Source organism: Phodopus roborovskii, unplaced genomic scaffold, assembly GCF_943737965.1.
Source record: "Phodopus roborovskii unplaced genomic scaffold, PHOROB, whole genome shotgun sequence".
NCBI classification, from domain to species: Eukaryota; Metazoa; Chordata; class Mammalia; order Rodentia; family Cricetidae; genus Phodopus; species Phodopus roborovskii.
The window spans coordinates 2499906-2514942 of NW_026126525.1; the positions used below are offsets into that span (position 1 = coordinate 2499906).

Below are 15037 nucleotides of genomic sequence, written 5' to 3' on the forward strand. Positions count from 1 at the left end.
GGTTAAAGTCATGGGAGCTAAAGGTCTAAGGTGTGGCTACTGTAGGATGCTTGATCTTGATCATTGATGTCTTATTTTACTTCCTTTATGTCTTATCTAAATAACAAGAGACTTGGGCTGGAGAAATGGCTCAGCCGTTAAAGGCTAGGCTCACAACAGAAAATATAACAAGAGACTTTCTCTGAGGTGACGTTATTCTTGGCCCTCAAGGCCAGATAATGAGTGTTACAAGCCACAAGATCACACAGTAATTATAAAGCTATCATATCATAAGATTAGTCAGAAGAATTAAAGATTTTCCTGATAGATAAAACCAGTATAAAAATATGTACTTGATGTTATAACCTTGTAAAAGAGCTGGCTGTTTCTTGCTATAGATTCTATTCCTTTCTGTAACAAACTTAGGATTTACTTCCCAAGTTTAGCACTATGTCCTCTTTTACTGGGAACAAATTTCCCCATGCATTTGGAGTTTTAATGATTACACTGCCTGGCTATATGTAAATACCTGTTCTCATTAACAGATCCTAGTTTTTTGATTACATTCCTTAGCTATGTGTGAGACTTGTTTCCCATTATCGGGTCCTTATTCCCCCCTCCATTGCAGTTGCAGAGATCTGCCTTCCTGCAATTATTTTTATGACAGGCATTTAGTCAGTGTTTAGGGCCCAGGCAAAAGCATCCCATCTAAGATATCCCAAGATATCCAAGGACACAGAATTACTACACACCCAAAGTTATTGATTCATAGTTGCCTAGATGGATAGAAAAAATAAGCATGACCTGGCTTTACATCACTGGCACATAGAGAAGCAATAACCTAAACTAACACTGCAATATAAGATTCTCAAACTTCTTGTTTTATTAACTCAAGATTTTAGCTCAGAGATTTACTGCTCCCTCCTGTTTCCCTTGAGAAGATAAGACAAAGGCGATCAGCCCATTTGCTCATCGTCAGGGAAAAGTAAACTTTCCAGAAGGCCCGTGCCACCACTGAGTCTAGAGCCCTGGAAGGCACCAGGTTTTGTTTCTTGTACACATTAATCTTAGACTCTCTCTTTGACTCACAGCTCTAAGCAACTGATGCTAAAAGATTCTCCTAGCAGCTTTCGTTTATTGCTCTGTGTATAAATTTTATCTGCCTTGCTGACCTCGAGAAACTTAAGCCTCACATTGTGTTGTAAAAAGAATTACTGTTGGAAATGTGTATATACCTGTAACCCCAAGAACTGGGAAGAGGTAGAAACATAAAGAAAGAGAAAGAGAGAACAGTAAGAGAGACAGAGAAATAGGAAACTAAGGGAACATGCTAAAGAGCGGTTGTGTTTGAGTCAGTTCTCTCTCCTCTCAGATTTTAGTCCCTCTCTTATTTGGGGTGCTTTTTTTTGAACCCTGAGCGAAAACCCTAGAAGCTGGACTTTAAAAGAGTAGATAAATGAGAAATTGAGTCTAAGGTGTGGTTACCAAATATTTGGGGAAGGAAGAAGATCTGTTTCTTTTATCTTGTCAAAGAAGTCTTTTGCCCTTTTGGTCGGGGTACTTAAAAATGTTGAAGAATAAACCTGGGGGATCAAGTGTTCACTGGATTGCACTCCCAACCCTTTCCTTTGGGAAATGAGACATATAAATTTCATTGATATTGTTTTTCCTTGAACTTGTTAAGCTGCTTAGCTACTTACTGATTTGGTGTCCCCAATCAGTGTCATTTTAAAATCTAAGTCTTCATAGAATTTAAACATCCCCATTACAGCAATGATAAGGTCATTGTCCCCAGTTTATCCTCTTTGCTGTCTACAGATGCCTCATGACAAGAGGAACAGTCTGAAGCTGGAAATCGTCAGAAATTTCTCTTGTTCACTGTGCAAGTCCCACCTATTATGTTATACCCCATAATCACACACACACACACACACACACACACACACACACACACACACACACTGAAACACATCCACACATAGGACATGGGGTAATTTTGGTTATGTATTCTACATCTGAACTTATATAATACTATAATATGCTTTTGAAGTAAGATAGATTGTCCCCTCATCTGTCCCCTCCTTTCTTTATAAATTAAGAATATCATTTATACTCTACTTATTAGGGTTCTTTGTTTCTTGGGAATTTGGTATCTACAGGGAGTCTACATTCTCTGTTATATGTGCTTCTCATTGGATCCTTAGGTAATCACAGTGATATCTGGAAGGGATCTGCCTGTGGCTGCACAGTTTAATACAATATGTAATGCGTTCGTTATGCTGTGTCATAATGTTGTTTGTGTGTCCATCAACTTACTACTGCTCTTCCTTCTACAGGAAGGAAGAACCTCTCAGGATGTCTTCCAATAATGACCCTGTTACAATCCCAATGATATCAAGAAATCGCAGTGACCTTCCTGGAATGGACCCTAAGAAATTGACTGGAGAGGCTGTGTTAAGTTTTCATAACATCAGCTATCAAGAAACAGTGTACAGTGGCTTTCCTTTTCGTAAAAAAATGGGTGTGATAGAAAGACTATCAAATATCAGGTACGTGCATAGAGTAAAGTGACCACTGTATTGAACAACTTTTTCAACAACACAGATTTTATTATAGAGAAGCTGTGTGTGTGCGTGCGTGTGTGTGTTGCTATGTTATTGTGTATGTGTGCATGTTCACATGTATAGATGTATGGAAGTTATGCCACAATGTTAGAGGACAACCTTGAGCATTGGTCTTTACCTTCTACCCTGTAGCAGACAGAATGTCTCATTGTCCACTGAGGTGTATGCCAGGCTAGCAGCCTGCAAGCTTCCTGGGATTCTCCTGTCTCTGTCTCACACCTCTCCCTAGAGCATGGAGTTACAGATGACTGCACCCAACTTTATGTGAATTCTGGATGTTTAACTTAGGTTCTTACCCTTGGACAGCAGCCTCATCTTCTCTTACATAAAGATAGATTCAAGATCACAGTGAAATTAATTAGATGAGGATTAAAAGAACAATATAATGGATTAATGATGTAAAAAGTTGGTTCTTTGGAAATACAAGCAAGCTTATCAATTCCTTAGAAATGTTTTTAAGAAGACTGATAAATTATTTTAATTCAATAAAATTAGTAATGAAAGCATAATATCAAAGATGCCCTGTTAAAACCAAAGGATGAGGATGGTATATTGAAAATGTAATACCTAGACATTTGAATGTATAAAAGAATTGTATATGGGTCTATACCCATAAGCACTCCCTAAATTGACATCAAAGTTCATAACAGGCTGCCGGGGTCAGTTACAAGTGTTGAGACAGAAGCAATGAGGACGTCCCAACAGCACAAAGTCCAGGTGCTCATGCATTTGCTCAAAATTCATCAAGAGCTACAAAGAGCTAAAATCATTCCAGACATTGTTTCATAACACAGAGAATCCATGCTTTCAACCAAATCTAAGGTCAGAGCATACACACCAACATTTCCCTCACAGTGGGCAGAGACTCTTCCTCCCTACCCCAACCATCACCTCTGTTCTTGGGCACTGGTCATTTCTGCTCCTCCATCTACAACCTCCATCAGTGTCTTACCCAGAGGGGAATGAGCCAGGCAAAGGATTGACACATTGTTTGGAAACAAAATAACAAATGTTAATATAGCTAAGTTTCATATAAGATTATAGGAGGAATGGACATTAGGAGCCCACTAGTCATAGAGGGATAGTCTCTCAGCCTAGACACACCTGGGAGGGCCTAGGCCCTGTCCCAAATGATGTGACAGACTCTGATGATCCCCAATAGAAGAGGCATCACCCTTTCCATGGAGGAGAAACAGGATGGGATGGGGGTTGGTGGAGGTCATGGGAGAAGGGGAGGGAGAGGGAACTGGGATTAATATATAAAATAAGATTGTTTCTAATTTAAATAAAAAATAAAATAATACAAGAATATAATTATATGTCCTTTTCAATCTGAATATTCACCACTCTGAATAAATCAATCATTTTTCTAACAGCTTATGTTTGTGTTGTACCTATCCAACAATGAAAAATGCCCTCTACAGACTAGTATACCCCAGTTCTAAATTAGTTGTACTTTATCTCTTTATCAGGGAATGCTATCGTATATTGTGTTTCTGTATGTAGATTTTTTCCGTTTGATTTGGTTTTTTGTTTTGTTTGTGTTTTTTCCTTTGTTTTGTTTGTTTTCCTTTTCTTTGTTTTCTTGTTATGTTGCCAAGTACGTGATCAATATTAGAGAAGGTACCATGTGGAGCTGAGAAGAAGGTATATTCTTTTGTGTTTGGATGGAATGTTCTATAGAAGTCTGTTATGTTCTTCTGTCTCTGAAACACTCTCTTATAGTCTTTTAATTTCTGCTTAAGATGAAGAAAAAATAGTTCTTTTTATATTTTTTATTTTTGTTTTACATATTGATCCCAGTTCCTTCTCCCTCCCTTCCTCTTTCCCTCCCTCCCCCTTTCCCTCACTCCCACCCTCCCATGCCTCCGACCACCCTCCCCTCCCATCCCCCGTCCACATGTAGGGTGATGCCTTCCAGGAGGGGTCATCTAAATCTGTCAAGTCATTTGGAGTACTGACTAGGCCCTCCCTACTGCCTCTAGGTTAAGGGAGTATCCCTCCATGGGGAATGTGCTCCCAAAGTTCTTTTGTGCACCAGGGATACATCCTGGTTCCATTCTCAGAGGTCCCTTAGACTGCTCAGGCCTTCTGTGACCCATGTTAAGGGAGTCTGAGTCAGTCCAACGCTGGATTCCCAGCTATCAGTCTGGGGGCCCATCAGCTCCTCCTTGTTCAGGCTAGCTGTCTCCATGTGTTTCTGTAGTCTGGTCTTGTCCTTCCTCTCTGCATCTGGATTCCAGTTAGGGACAGTGCTTATGTTGTGGGTGTCTACTTCTGTTTCCATCAGCTACTTAGATGAGGGCTCTATGATGGTGGATAAGTTAGTCATCAATCTCATTATCAGGGAAGGGCATTTATGGTAGCCTTTCCACTGTTATTCGAATTGATAGTTGGAATCAGTCTTGTAGGTCTCTGGACATTTCTCTAGATTCACTTTTCTCTTCAAACTAATAATGGCTCCCTCTTTCATTCTCTCTCTCTCTCTTTCTCTGTGTGTGTCTCTGTCTCTCTGTGTGTGTCTCTCTCTCTTCCCCTTGTTTATTCCTCCCTAGACTCAATCTTCCTAGTCCCACGTGCTTTCCTCCCCTCCCCTTCTCTTTCTCCTAGCTTCCTCTCCACTCACTGTCCCCACACACTCCCAATATGCTCAGGAGATCTTGTCCCTTTCCCCTTCTGTGAGGGACCTTGTATGAATCTCTTAGAATCCTCCTTGTATCCTAGTTTCTCTGGTGGTGTGAATTATAGGCCGGTGATCCTTTGCTCTAGGTCTAAAATCCATATATGAGCAAGTACATACCATGTTCTGTGTTACCTCATTCAGGATGGTTTCTTCAAGTTCCATCCACTTGCCTGCAAATTTCAAGATTCCATTGTTTCCCTCCCCCACCCCACAGAGTAGTATTCCATTGTGTAGATGTGCCATATCTCCTTTATCCTTTCTTCAGTTAAGGTGCATCTAGGTTGCTTCCAGGTTCTTGCTATTACAAATAGTGCTGCTATGAACATAGTTGAGCACATGTCTTTGTTGCATGGATGTGGATCATTTTGATATATGCTTAAGAGGGGGACAACCGGGTCTTGTGCTAGACTGATTCCCAATTTCTGGAGGAACCACCATACTGATCTCCAAAATGGCTGTACAAGTTTGTACTCCCACCATCAGTGAGGGAGTGTTCCCCTTTCTCCACATCCTGTCTAGCATAAGTTGTCATTGATGTTTCTAATTTTAGCCATTCTTGCAGGAGCAAGATGGTATGTCAAAGTTGTTTTGATTTGCATCTATCTGATAGCTAAGGATGTTGAGAACTTTCTTAAATGTCTTTCAGCCTTTTTGATTTCCTCTATTGAGAATTCTTTCTTCAGTTGTGTACCCCACTTTTTAATAGGGTTATTTGGCATTTTGTTGACTAGTATCTTGAGTTCTTTGTATATTTTGGAGATGATCCCTCTGTCAAATGTAGGATTGGGGAAGATCTTTTCCCAGTCTGTGGGCTGCCATTTGGTTTGGTCAACTGTGTCCTTTGCCTTACAGAAGCTTCTCAGTTTGAGGAGGTACCATCTATTAATTGTCTATGCTACTGGAGTTATGTTCAGGAAGCAGGCTCCTGTACCAATTTGTTCAAGGGTACCTCCTACTTTCTCTTCTAAGAGGTTCAGTGAGGCTGGATTTATGTTGAGGTCTTTGATCCATTTGGACTTGAGTTTTGTGCATGGTGATAGACATAGGTCTATCTGCAGTCTTCTACAAACTATCATCCAATTGTGCCAGCACCATTTGTTGAAGATGCTTTCCTGTTTTGTCAAAAATCAAGAGTTCATAGGTGTGTGGGTTAATGTCTGGATTTTCAATTTGATTCCATTCGTCCAGTTGTCTATTTTTGTGCCAATACCAGAATGTTTTCAGAAATATAGCTCTGTAGTAGAGCTTAAAGTTGGTGATGGTGATGCCTCCTGAAGTTCTTTTATTGTATAGGGTTGTTTTGGCTATCCTGCATCTTTTGTTTTTCCATATAAAGTTGATTATTATCCTTTCAAGGTCAGTGAAGAATTGTGGTAGGATTTTAATGGGGATTGCATTGAATCTGTAGATTGCTTTTGGCAAGATTGCCATTTTTACTGTTTATCCTACCTATCCAAGGGCATGGGAGATCTTTCCATTTTCTGGTACCTCCTTAATTTATTTCTTTAAAGACACAAAGTTCTTATTATATAGGTCTTTCACGTGTTTAGCAAGCAGTACCCCAAGATACTTTATGTTGTTTGTGGCTATTGTAAAGGGTGATGTTTCTCTGATTTCTTTCTCAGCCCCTTTTCTGTCTGTATATAGTAGGGCTACTGACTTTTTTGAGTTTATCTTGTATCCTGCTAGTTTGCTAAAGGTGGTTATCAGCTGTAGGAGTTCCCTGGTAGAGTTTTTTGGATCACATATATAAACTATCATATCATCTGCAAATTGAGAAAGTTTGACTTCTTCCTTTCCAATTTGGATCCCTTTGATCTCCTTTTGCTGTCTTATTGTTTTAGCTAGAACTTCAAGTACAATATTGAAGAGATATGGAGAGTAAGATCAGCCTTGTCTTGTTCTTGATTTTAGAGGAATCGCCTTAAGCTTCTCTCAATTCAGTTTGATGTTGGCTGTTGGTTTACTGTATATTGCTTTTATTATGTTTAGGTATGTTCCTGTTATCCCTCATCTCTCCAAGACCTTTAACATGAAAGCGTGTTGAATTTTGTCAAAGGCTTTTTTTGCATCTAATGAGATGATCGTGTGGTTTTTCTTTTTCAGTTTGTTTATGTGGTGGATCACATTCATAGATTTTCATATGTTAACCCATACCTGTAACCCAGGGAATGAAGCTTACTTGGTCATGGGGGATCATTTCTCTAATGTGTTCTGATTTGGTTTGCCAGTATTTTATTATGTTTTTATCAATGTTCCTGAGGGATATTGGTCTATAGTTTATTTCTTAGTTGTGTCTTTGTGTGGCTTTGGTACAAAGGTAATTGTGGCCTCGTAAAAAGAGTTTGGTAATGAACCTTCTGTTTCTACTGTGTAGAACAATTTGAGAAGTGTTGGTATTAGTTCTTCTTTGAATTTCTAGAATTCTGCACTGAAGCCATCAGCCTTGGGCTTTTTTTTGGTTGAGAGGCTTTTGATGACTGCTTCTACTTCATTAGGGGGTCATAGGTCTATTTAATTGTTTATTTGTTCTTGATTTAATTTTGATAAGTGATAGTTATTCAGAAATTTGTCAATTTCCTTTGAATTTTCAAACTTTGTGGAGTGTAGGTTTTCAAAGTAAGACCTGAAAATTGTCTGGATTTCCTCTGTGTCCATTGTTATGTCCCCCTTTTCGTTTCTGGTTTTATTAATTTGCATGTTCTCTCTATGCTTTTTGGTTAGTGAGGATAAAGGTTTGTCTATCTTGTTGATTTTTCTCAAAAAACCAACTCTTTGTTGCATTGATTTTTTTGTTTTGTTTTCCTGGCTTCGACTTTATTAATTTCAGCCCTCAAATAGGTTATTTCCTGGCATCTACTCCTCTGGGGTGAGTTTGCTTCTTTTTGTTCTAAGGCTTTCAGCTGTGCTGTTAGTTCTCTAATGTGACTATCCTCTGTTTTCTTCATATGGGCACTTAGTGCAATGAACTTCCCTCGTAGCACTGCTTTCAAGGTGTCCCATAAGTTCGGGTATGTTGTGTCCTCATTCTCATTGAATTTTAAGAAGTCCTTAATTTCTTTATTTCTTCTTTGACCCAGGTATGGTGCAGTTTTGCATTGTTCAGTTTCCATGAGTTAGTAGGGTTTCTGCGTTTTTTGTTGTTGTTAAATTCCAACTTTAAAGCATGGCGGTCTAATAAAATACAGGCAACTATTTCAACTTTTTTGTATCTGTTGCAGATTGTTATGTTGCCTACTATGTGGTTGATTTTTAGAAAAGGTTCCATGTGGAGCAGAGAAGAAGGTATATTCTTTTGTGTTTGGATGGAATATTTTATAGATGTCTTTTAAGTCCAATTGAGACAACTTCTGTTAGCTCTTTTGTTCCTTTGTTAAGTTTCTGACTGGAGGTCCTGTCTAGCTGTGAGAGTGGGGTGTTGAAGTCTCCCACTATGAGTGTGTAAGGTTTTATGTGAGCTGAGTTTTAGTAGTGTTTCTTTTATGAAGGTGGGTGCCTTTGTATTTGGGGCACAGATGTTCAGAATTGAAACTTTGTGCTGATGGATGTCTCCTGTGATTTAGTTGATTTTGGTTTTAAGTTTTACTTGTTAGATATTAGGATAGCCACACTGCTGGTTTCTTGGGTCTATTCGATTGGAAGATCTTTTCCCAACCCTTTACCCTGAGGTAATGTCTGTATTTGAAGCTTAGGTGTGTTTCTTGTATGTAGCAGAAGGATGGATCCTGTCTTTGTATCCATTCTGTTAGCCTGTGTATTTTTATAGGCGAGTTAAGACCATTAATGTTGAGGGAAAGTAAGGACCACTGATTGTTAATTCTTGTTTATTTTAGATTTGTTGTTGGCTATGGTATTGTGAGTATATTTGTCCTGCTGTACACTTGGGTTCTGGTGAAGTGGAATTATCTATTGCCTATGTCTTTGTGAGTGTTGTTAACTTCTTTGGGTTAGAGTTTTCCTTCCAGAAGTTTCTGTAGGGCTGGATTTGTAGATATGTATTTTAAAATTCTGGCTTTGTCATTAAATATTTTGTTTTATCCATCTATAGTGATTGAGAGTTTTGCTGGGTATAGTAGCCTGGACTGGCATCCATGGACTCTTAGTACTTGAAGAACATCTATCCAGTACCTTCTGGCCTTGAGAGTGTTCATGGAGAAGTCAGGTGTAATTTTGATAGGTCTGCCTTTATATGTTACCTGGTCTTTTTCCTTTGATGCTCTTAATATTCTCTCTTTATTCTGTATGTTATATGTTTTAATTATTATGTGTTGAGGGATCTTTTTTCTTTGATCCAGTCTATTTGGTATTTGGTATGCTTCTTGTACTTTCATGAGCATGTCCTTCTTCAGATTGGGAAAGTTTTCTTCAATGATTTTGTTGAAAACATTTTGAGTGGGGATAGGCAGATATCTTGGAAGGGCCTGGAGCTCCAGCTGAGGACAGGAAGTGGGGGTCAGAGATCAGGCAGTTGGGAACTCAAGGAGGTCCTGCATGGATATGCGGATCTAGTGTGCTCAGTGCAGGTCCAAGATGTTCCCTGGAGGTGGTGGGATTCATAAATATAGTTCTTAATTGGTCTAGATAATGAACACATGGAGTCATATATAGGGGAAATGATGAGAGATCAGAGAGAAAGAGTGAGCCACAGCCATACTTCATTTATTCACCATCTCAGCAGACATAAGAGCTAGTTTCTGCTCTCCTTATATCCTGTTTCCGCTCAGCTATCTCAACTCCTGTCTGTCTGTACAGACCTCCATACTTCTATGGTTAGCTAGTGGCAAGCTCCATTCTCTGACCTTCCAACAGGTTTGATTTGTCCAAGAAAGATTTCACCATATGCATTGATTTGATTCTATTTTAATAGTAAGGACATGTCTACTGATATCCCATGACTCAATGGTTTCTTGTGGTAAGGTTTATTTATGAGTATTTGCTTATTTTCTGTGTACAATTTCATCCAACTTCAATAGCATATTGAGTGTAAACACTAAGACAATGTAACTTTTTTTTTAAAAAAAATAGAAAAATCACCCAGTTTTATTTTGTGTCTGCAGTGGGATCATGAAACCTGGCCTCAATGCCATCATGGGTCCTCAGAACAGGAGCAGATCTTTGTGAGTATAACAGAAAGCATGTGCAAGCCCTTTGCATCCAGTTTCCGTGCACTAAAACCAGTTCTGTAGGAGATATCTAAGTATTATGTGAGTGTAAATGTGTGAGTCTGTCCTGTGTGCTGGGGATAATGTACCGGAGGGTGCATTCTCTTTTTCTACCGGGCACAGACGTCTTAGTAGTTCACTTTCCACATGGGAAATGATAGAGCAATTGGCATTTGCTGTGGGGTCATATTATTTAAATTGGGGGACATACTATTAAAATTAGAAAGATGAACAAGTTTCTGGGGTCAAGAAAGCAACACCAAGCCCAACACTCAAAACACAGAAGGAAACTACCTGTTTCAGTCCCCAAGGTCAGATAGCAAGGGAGGGGCATTCTTGTGGATCATGTCTTGAATTCATAATTCTGGGCTGTATTAGAACACAGGGAGGTGTGTGTGTGTGTATGTGTGTGTGTGTGTGTGTGTGTGTGTGTGTGTGTGTGCGTGTGTGTGTATGAGGGAGAGAGAGAGAAAGTGATTGATTTTGGTAAAATTTTGACATGAATAATTTTTATTCTGAGTGGCTGAAAGGTGATAGCTGTTACTGAAAGGAGAAAGTAAACTACACAACATATTTAACCCTCTGTAGGTTATTAGATGTCTTAGCCGCGAGGAAAGATACACGTGGATTATCGGGAGATATTTTGATAAACGGAAAACCTCGACCTGCTAATTTCAAATGCACTTCTGGTTATGTCCCACAAGTAAGTGTTGGTGGGTTTGTAATTTTAGATTTTCTCTGCTTCTGGATGGTTAGATGCTTAGCTTGTAGATTTGTGTGTTTCTAGATCATTATATGACACATTTATAGGCCCAGCTTACTCTACACCAGCTTTTCCTAAGGACTCATTAGCCTGAGATTGGCATTATTAAATAGAAAGATGGGAGGGATTGATTATGAAATCTGTGATACAGTATGAATAATTGCTGCTGTGATTTAATTCTACAAAGGACTACTCTTGTCAACCTTTTCCTTCCTCCATCTTTCTCCACTGCTTTCAAGATGTTATTTGCAAATAATTTCAGGTAGAAGTCACCAAAATCCCTGAGCTCTACTTGGAAGGCAAATGGGAAAGGGAGTCAAAGTGATTACATCAGGCACTCTAATTGAAATCAGTAACATTGAAAGAACATTTTTAAGTAAATCATTGCATTTGTGTAGAACTTTACATGTGCCTAGGTTACATATATTAGAGTGAAGTTAGAGTGAAGATGTTACAGATTATTGTTTGCAATTAATATTCTACTTAACCTTAAGAATGACATGGTGATGGGCACAGTGACTGTGAGAGAGAATGTCGAGTTCTCAGCAGCTCTTCGACTTCCAATGTCTATAACAAGAGATGAGAAAAGAAAACGAATTAATGAGGTCCTTGAACTTCTGCATCTGGATGAGGAGTCAAATGTCAAGGTAATGGGAAGAAAAATCTCAAAAGACTCAGAGCCAAAACAGAAAATCCCTGCGTGGATAATATGACCCTCTGCCATCAGTTTCCTATAACGAGTGTGGTCAAGGTGGCTGTTCTCTGTTTTAATTTTAATAAGTGAGTGGCTGCTTCCATGATATAAAGAGAAAATTAAGCTGAGAATCCATCTTAGCAATTGGGAATGGAGTGTGATCCAGCAGGAAAAAGTGTTCCTCATATGGGCATTTCCGTGTATTCCTCACATGTCATTTCTGTGTGTTTCTCACATGTCATTTCCATGTGGTTCTCACACGACCCCTGTTCCCTTCAGACCCAAACTCTTGACTCTTTAGAGAATTTGACAAGTGCTTTCTTCTGTTTCTTGTCTCCTCCCCTACAGGACTTGCTCCTTTGTTGTTTCAATTGTATTTCTGGACTGACATAGGATGTGAGATGGAGGACTCTGACTCTGTGTTTCACTCTGCATTCGTTTCCCTTCAGGGTTATACTTGGCCTCTTTAACATTTACTTTTACTTGTATGATGCCTGTTATTTTCTGTAGCCTGTCTCTCTGTGTTTTTATCCTCTTCTGTCTATGGTGGGTGGTTTTAACTGTCAAGTCAACACAGTCTAGAGTCACATGGAATCACTTAGAGTCTCTATGAGGCATTGTAGTCAGGGTGCCTTGTGCGCCTCTCTGTATGCGATTGTCTTGATAAAGTTATAGATGTAGAAAGTGATGTAGGAAGACCCAGCCCATCCTAGGCCGCACCATTCCTGGGTTTGGGTCCTGGGTGGCATGAGGATGGAGAGCGTGAGATGAGCACTGATTTGTATGTGTTTACTGTGTAGAATGTTTGTGATGTGTGGAGAGAGAGAGAGAGAGAGAGAGAGAGAGAGAGAGAGAGAGAGAGAGAGAGTTGGGAAGTGTTAAATGACCACTAATTCATTAGAGACACTTCCTCTTCTCCTGTCCTGTCTTCCTCATTACTTACACAGTGATTCCACTGTGCCAGTCTGGGACTTTGATAACTCATTGCCCTCGAATATGTAACTTGATAAGGAACAAACAGTAACTGTTGTTAGCATGGGCTTCATGTCAACTCTGACCTGAGCCTCTTTCCACTCACTTGGAAAAGAGGAACCTTCTTCTTCTCCCAGATGCCCACACTCTGCTCCTCAGGATATTGATAAAAACAAACCCTTTTATTACTGAAACCGCCTACTTCACAAATGACGACCACTGTTGTCCTCCTTGTTGATAACAATGGGCGTTTGTGTTTCAGCCTAGCTCTAAGGAGCTCAGGAAGAGGACCAGTATAGCAATGGAGCTGGTCACCGAGCATCCCATTTTGTTCCTGGATGACCCCACCACTGACTTAGACATGACAACTACTGCTGATGTCATCTCCGTCCTGAAAAGGTAAATGTCGAAGGATCATTAGTTTTATTCACTCAGTACCTGGTCACTTGTGTGCATTTTGGTGCAGGAGATTCAGAAGTAAGCAGCAGGTTTCCTTCATTGTTTGTTAGAGTGCAACTTCAATTAACAAGGAACACACATCAAGAAGATTGAGTCATGAACACAGGGAGAGATGGCTGTGGTAAAGGTGGAGCACAACTTCAATTAGTGTGTCCCCATAACCCTCAAGCATGTGACAAGTGAGCTCAGGGTGAGTGAGTGAGAGCTGAACAGAGTGCTGGATAGAGGGAAAATTCATTTGCTCTGAGGCAAAGCATATTTGGTGTGTCTGGATAATTAGGGAGACCAAATGGACCCCAGTGACCTGAGGGGAAGGAAAGTTGGTAGTACAATATTAAAGACACTACAGATCAGGTGACTTGATAGAAGTTAAATTTCTTACAGTTCTGGATCCTGGAAGCCAGATATTAATGTATCCACAGTTTGTGTCTGCTGCAGCCTGGGTCACTGAACTGTGAATGGTATCTCCTCCCTCTTCATGTCCTCTGCCCTGATCTCTTAATGAACACCAGTTATACTAGGACACACTAATAACTCATTCTACCTTAATTAAGTTTTTAAAGACCCTGTATCCATTTAGCCACATTCTAATTTCTTAGATGTGAGGTCTTCCACAAATGAGTCTGTGGAATGACATAATTCAGCTTTCCACATTCACACTGGAGTGAGCTGGGTTGTGTGTGGATTTCCTACACCATCTGAGTCACCTTAAAGGCTAAGGTTTCCCATGGTGTGGATGTGGAAAGTCTTCTGAGTTTTGAGCAGAGCAATATATCATGGAGAAGGTTGTCCAGTTGCACCATGGGGTATAAAGATCTCAGTAAGAGCTTAAAGTGTGGGGGTTCATTTGCTAGGAAATGATGGGTTGTGGGTAGTTTCAAATATAGAATCAATAGGATTATCTGTGGGATAAGCCCTGGGTGTGATGGCTGAGGGAATGATTCCTAATGTCTGAGTCCTGAACCTGGGGAAGGGTGAAGGAAAACATATGGCATTTCCTTCTCTCAAGAAAGAAGTCTGTGCCTGAAACAGTTATAGAAAAAAAATGTAAGGACTAGGTTTTTTCATTTTAAAATATAATAGGAGTTCCAAACTGATTGAAGAGCCCCAAGAACCATATGAGAGTTAGCACATTCCCATGATCTACGCTCCTGGCAGTGGAACTTATCGTGCTCCCTATCTTTATTTTCTTCCCCCTGTATTTTGTTCTCATGGCCCATCACCCTAAACACTCCTGCCTGTACCTCCTTAGTCAAGATCTCCCCATCATTGTACCTTCCCAGTGAGGAAGTCAACAATGAACTTATCACCTTCTAGTATGTAGACTCCTCAGAAGACACTGCTTTCCCTGTCTGTCCACTTTCCTGTCTGTTTCAGGATTCTCTAAGAGTAAGTTCTTGCTCATTTTCCAGTATGGAACACATCTCTCTGTCAATGTGTCTCATTCCATGGCTAGTCTTAGTGCACTGCATGGAATCATCCTATGTGGCTTCCCCCAGTGTTCTGGGAGCAGACTCAGGCCCTGATATGCTATGTTCTCCTTGGTCTCCAATAGTATTCAAAATAGATCCAACTGATGAAATGCTTTTTAAAGATTTATTTATTTTTTGGTGTGTGTGTGTGTGTGTGTGTGTGTGTGTGTAGCATGCATGTAGATGTCAGAGGACAAGTCAAGGTGTTGACTTTCTCCTGCCACCATTG

At 39.9% G+C, this 15037-nt stretch overlaps 1 protein-coding gene across 1 annotated transcript in view; it reads left to right on the forward strand.

Annotated features, from left to right (window-relative positions):
- The first annotated feature begins 2321 nt into the window (after positions 1-2321).
- LOC127232175 (ATP-binding cassette sub-family G member 3) overlaps positions 2322-15037 on the forward strand; it is a 42512-nt gene continuing 29796 nt past the window's right edge. The window contains exons 1-5 of the mRNA XM_051198158.1: positions 2322-2528; positions 10344-10403; positions 11037-11151; positions 11706-11858; positions 13140-13276. Of these exons, the coding sequence (XP_051054115.1) occupies positions 2335-2528; positions 10344-10403; positions 11037-11151; positions 11706-11858; positions 13140-13276 (659 nt within the window). The 5' untranslated portion in view covers positions 2322-2334. The remainder of the gene's footprint in view (positions 2529-10343; positions 10404-11036; positions 11152-11705; positions 11859-13139; positions 13277-15037) is intronic.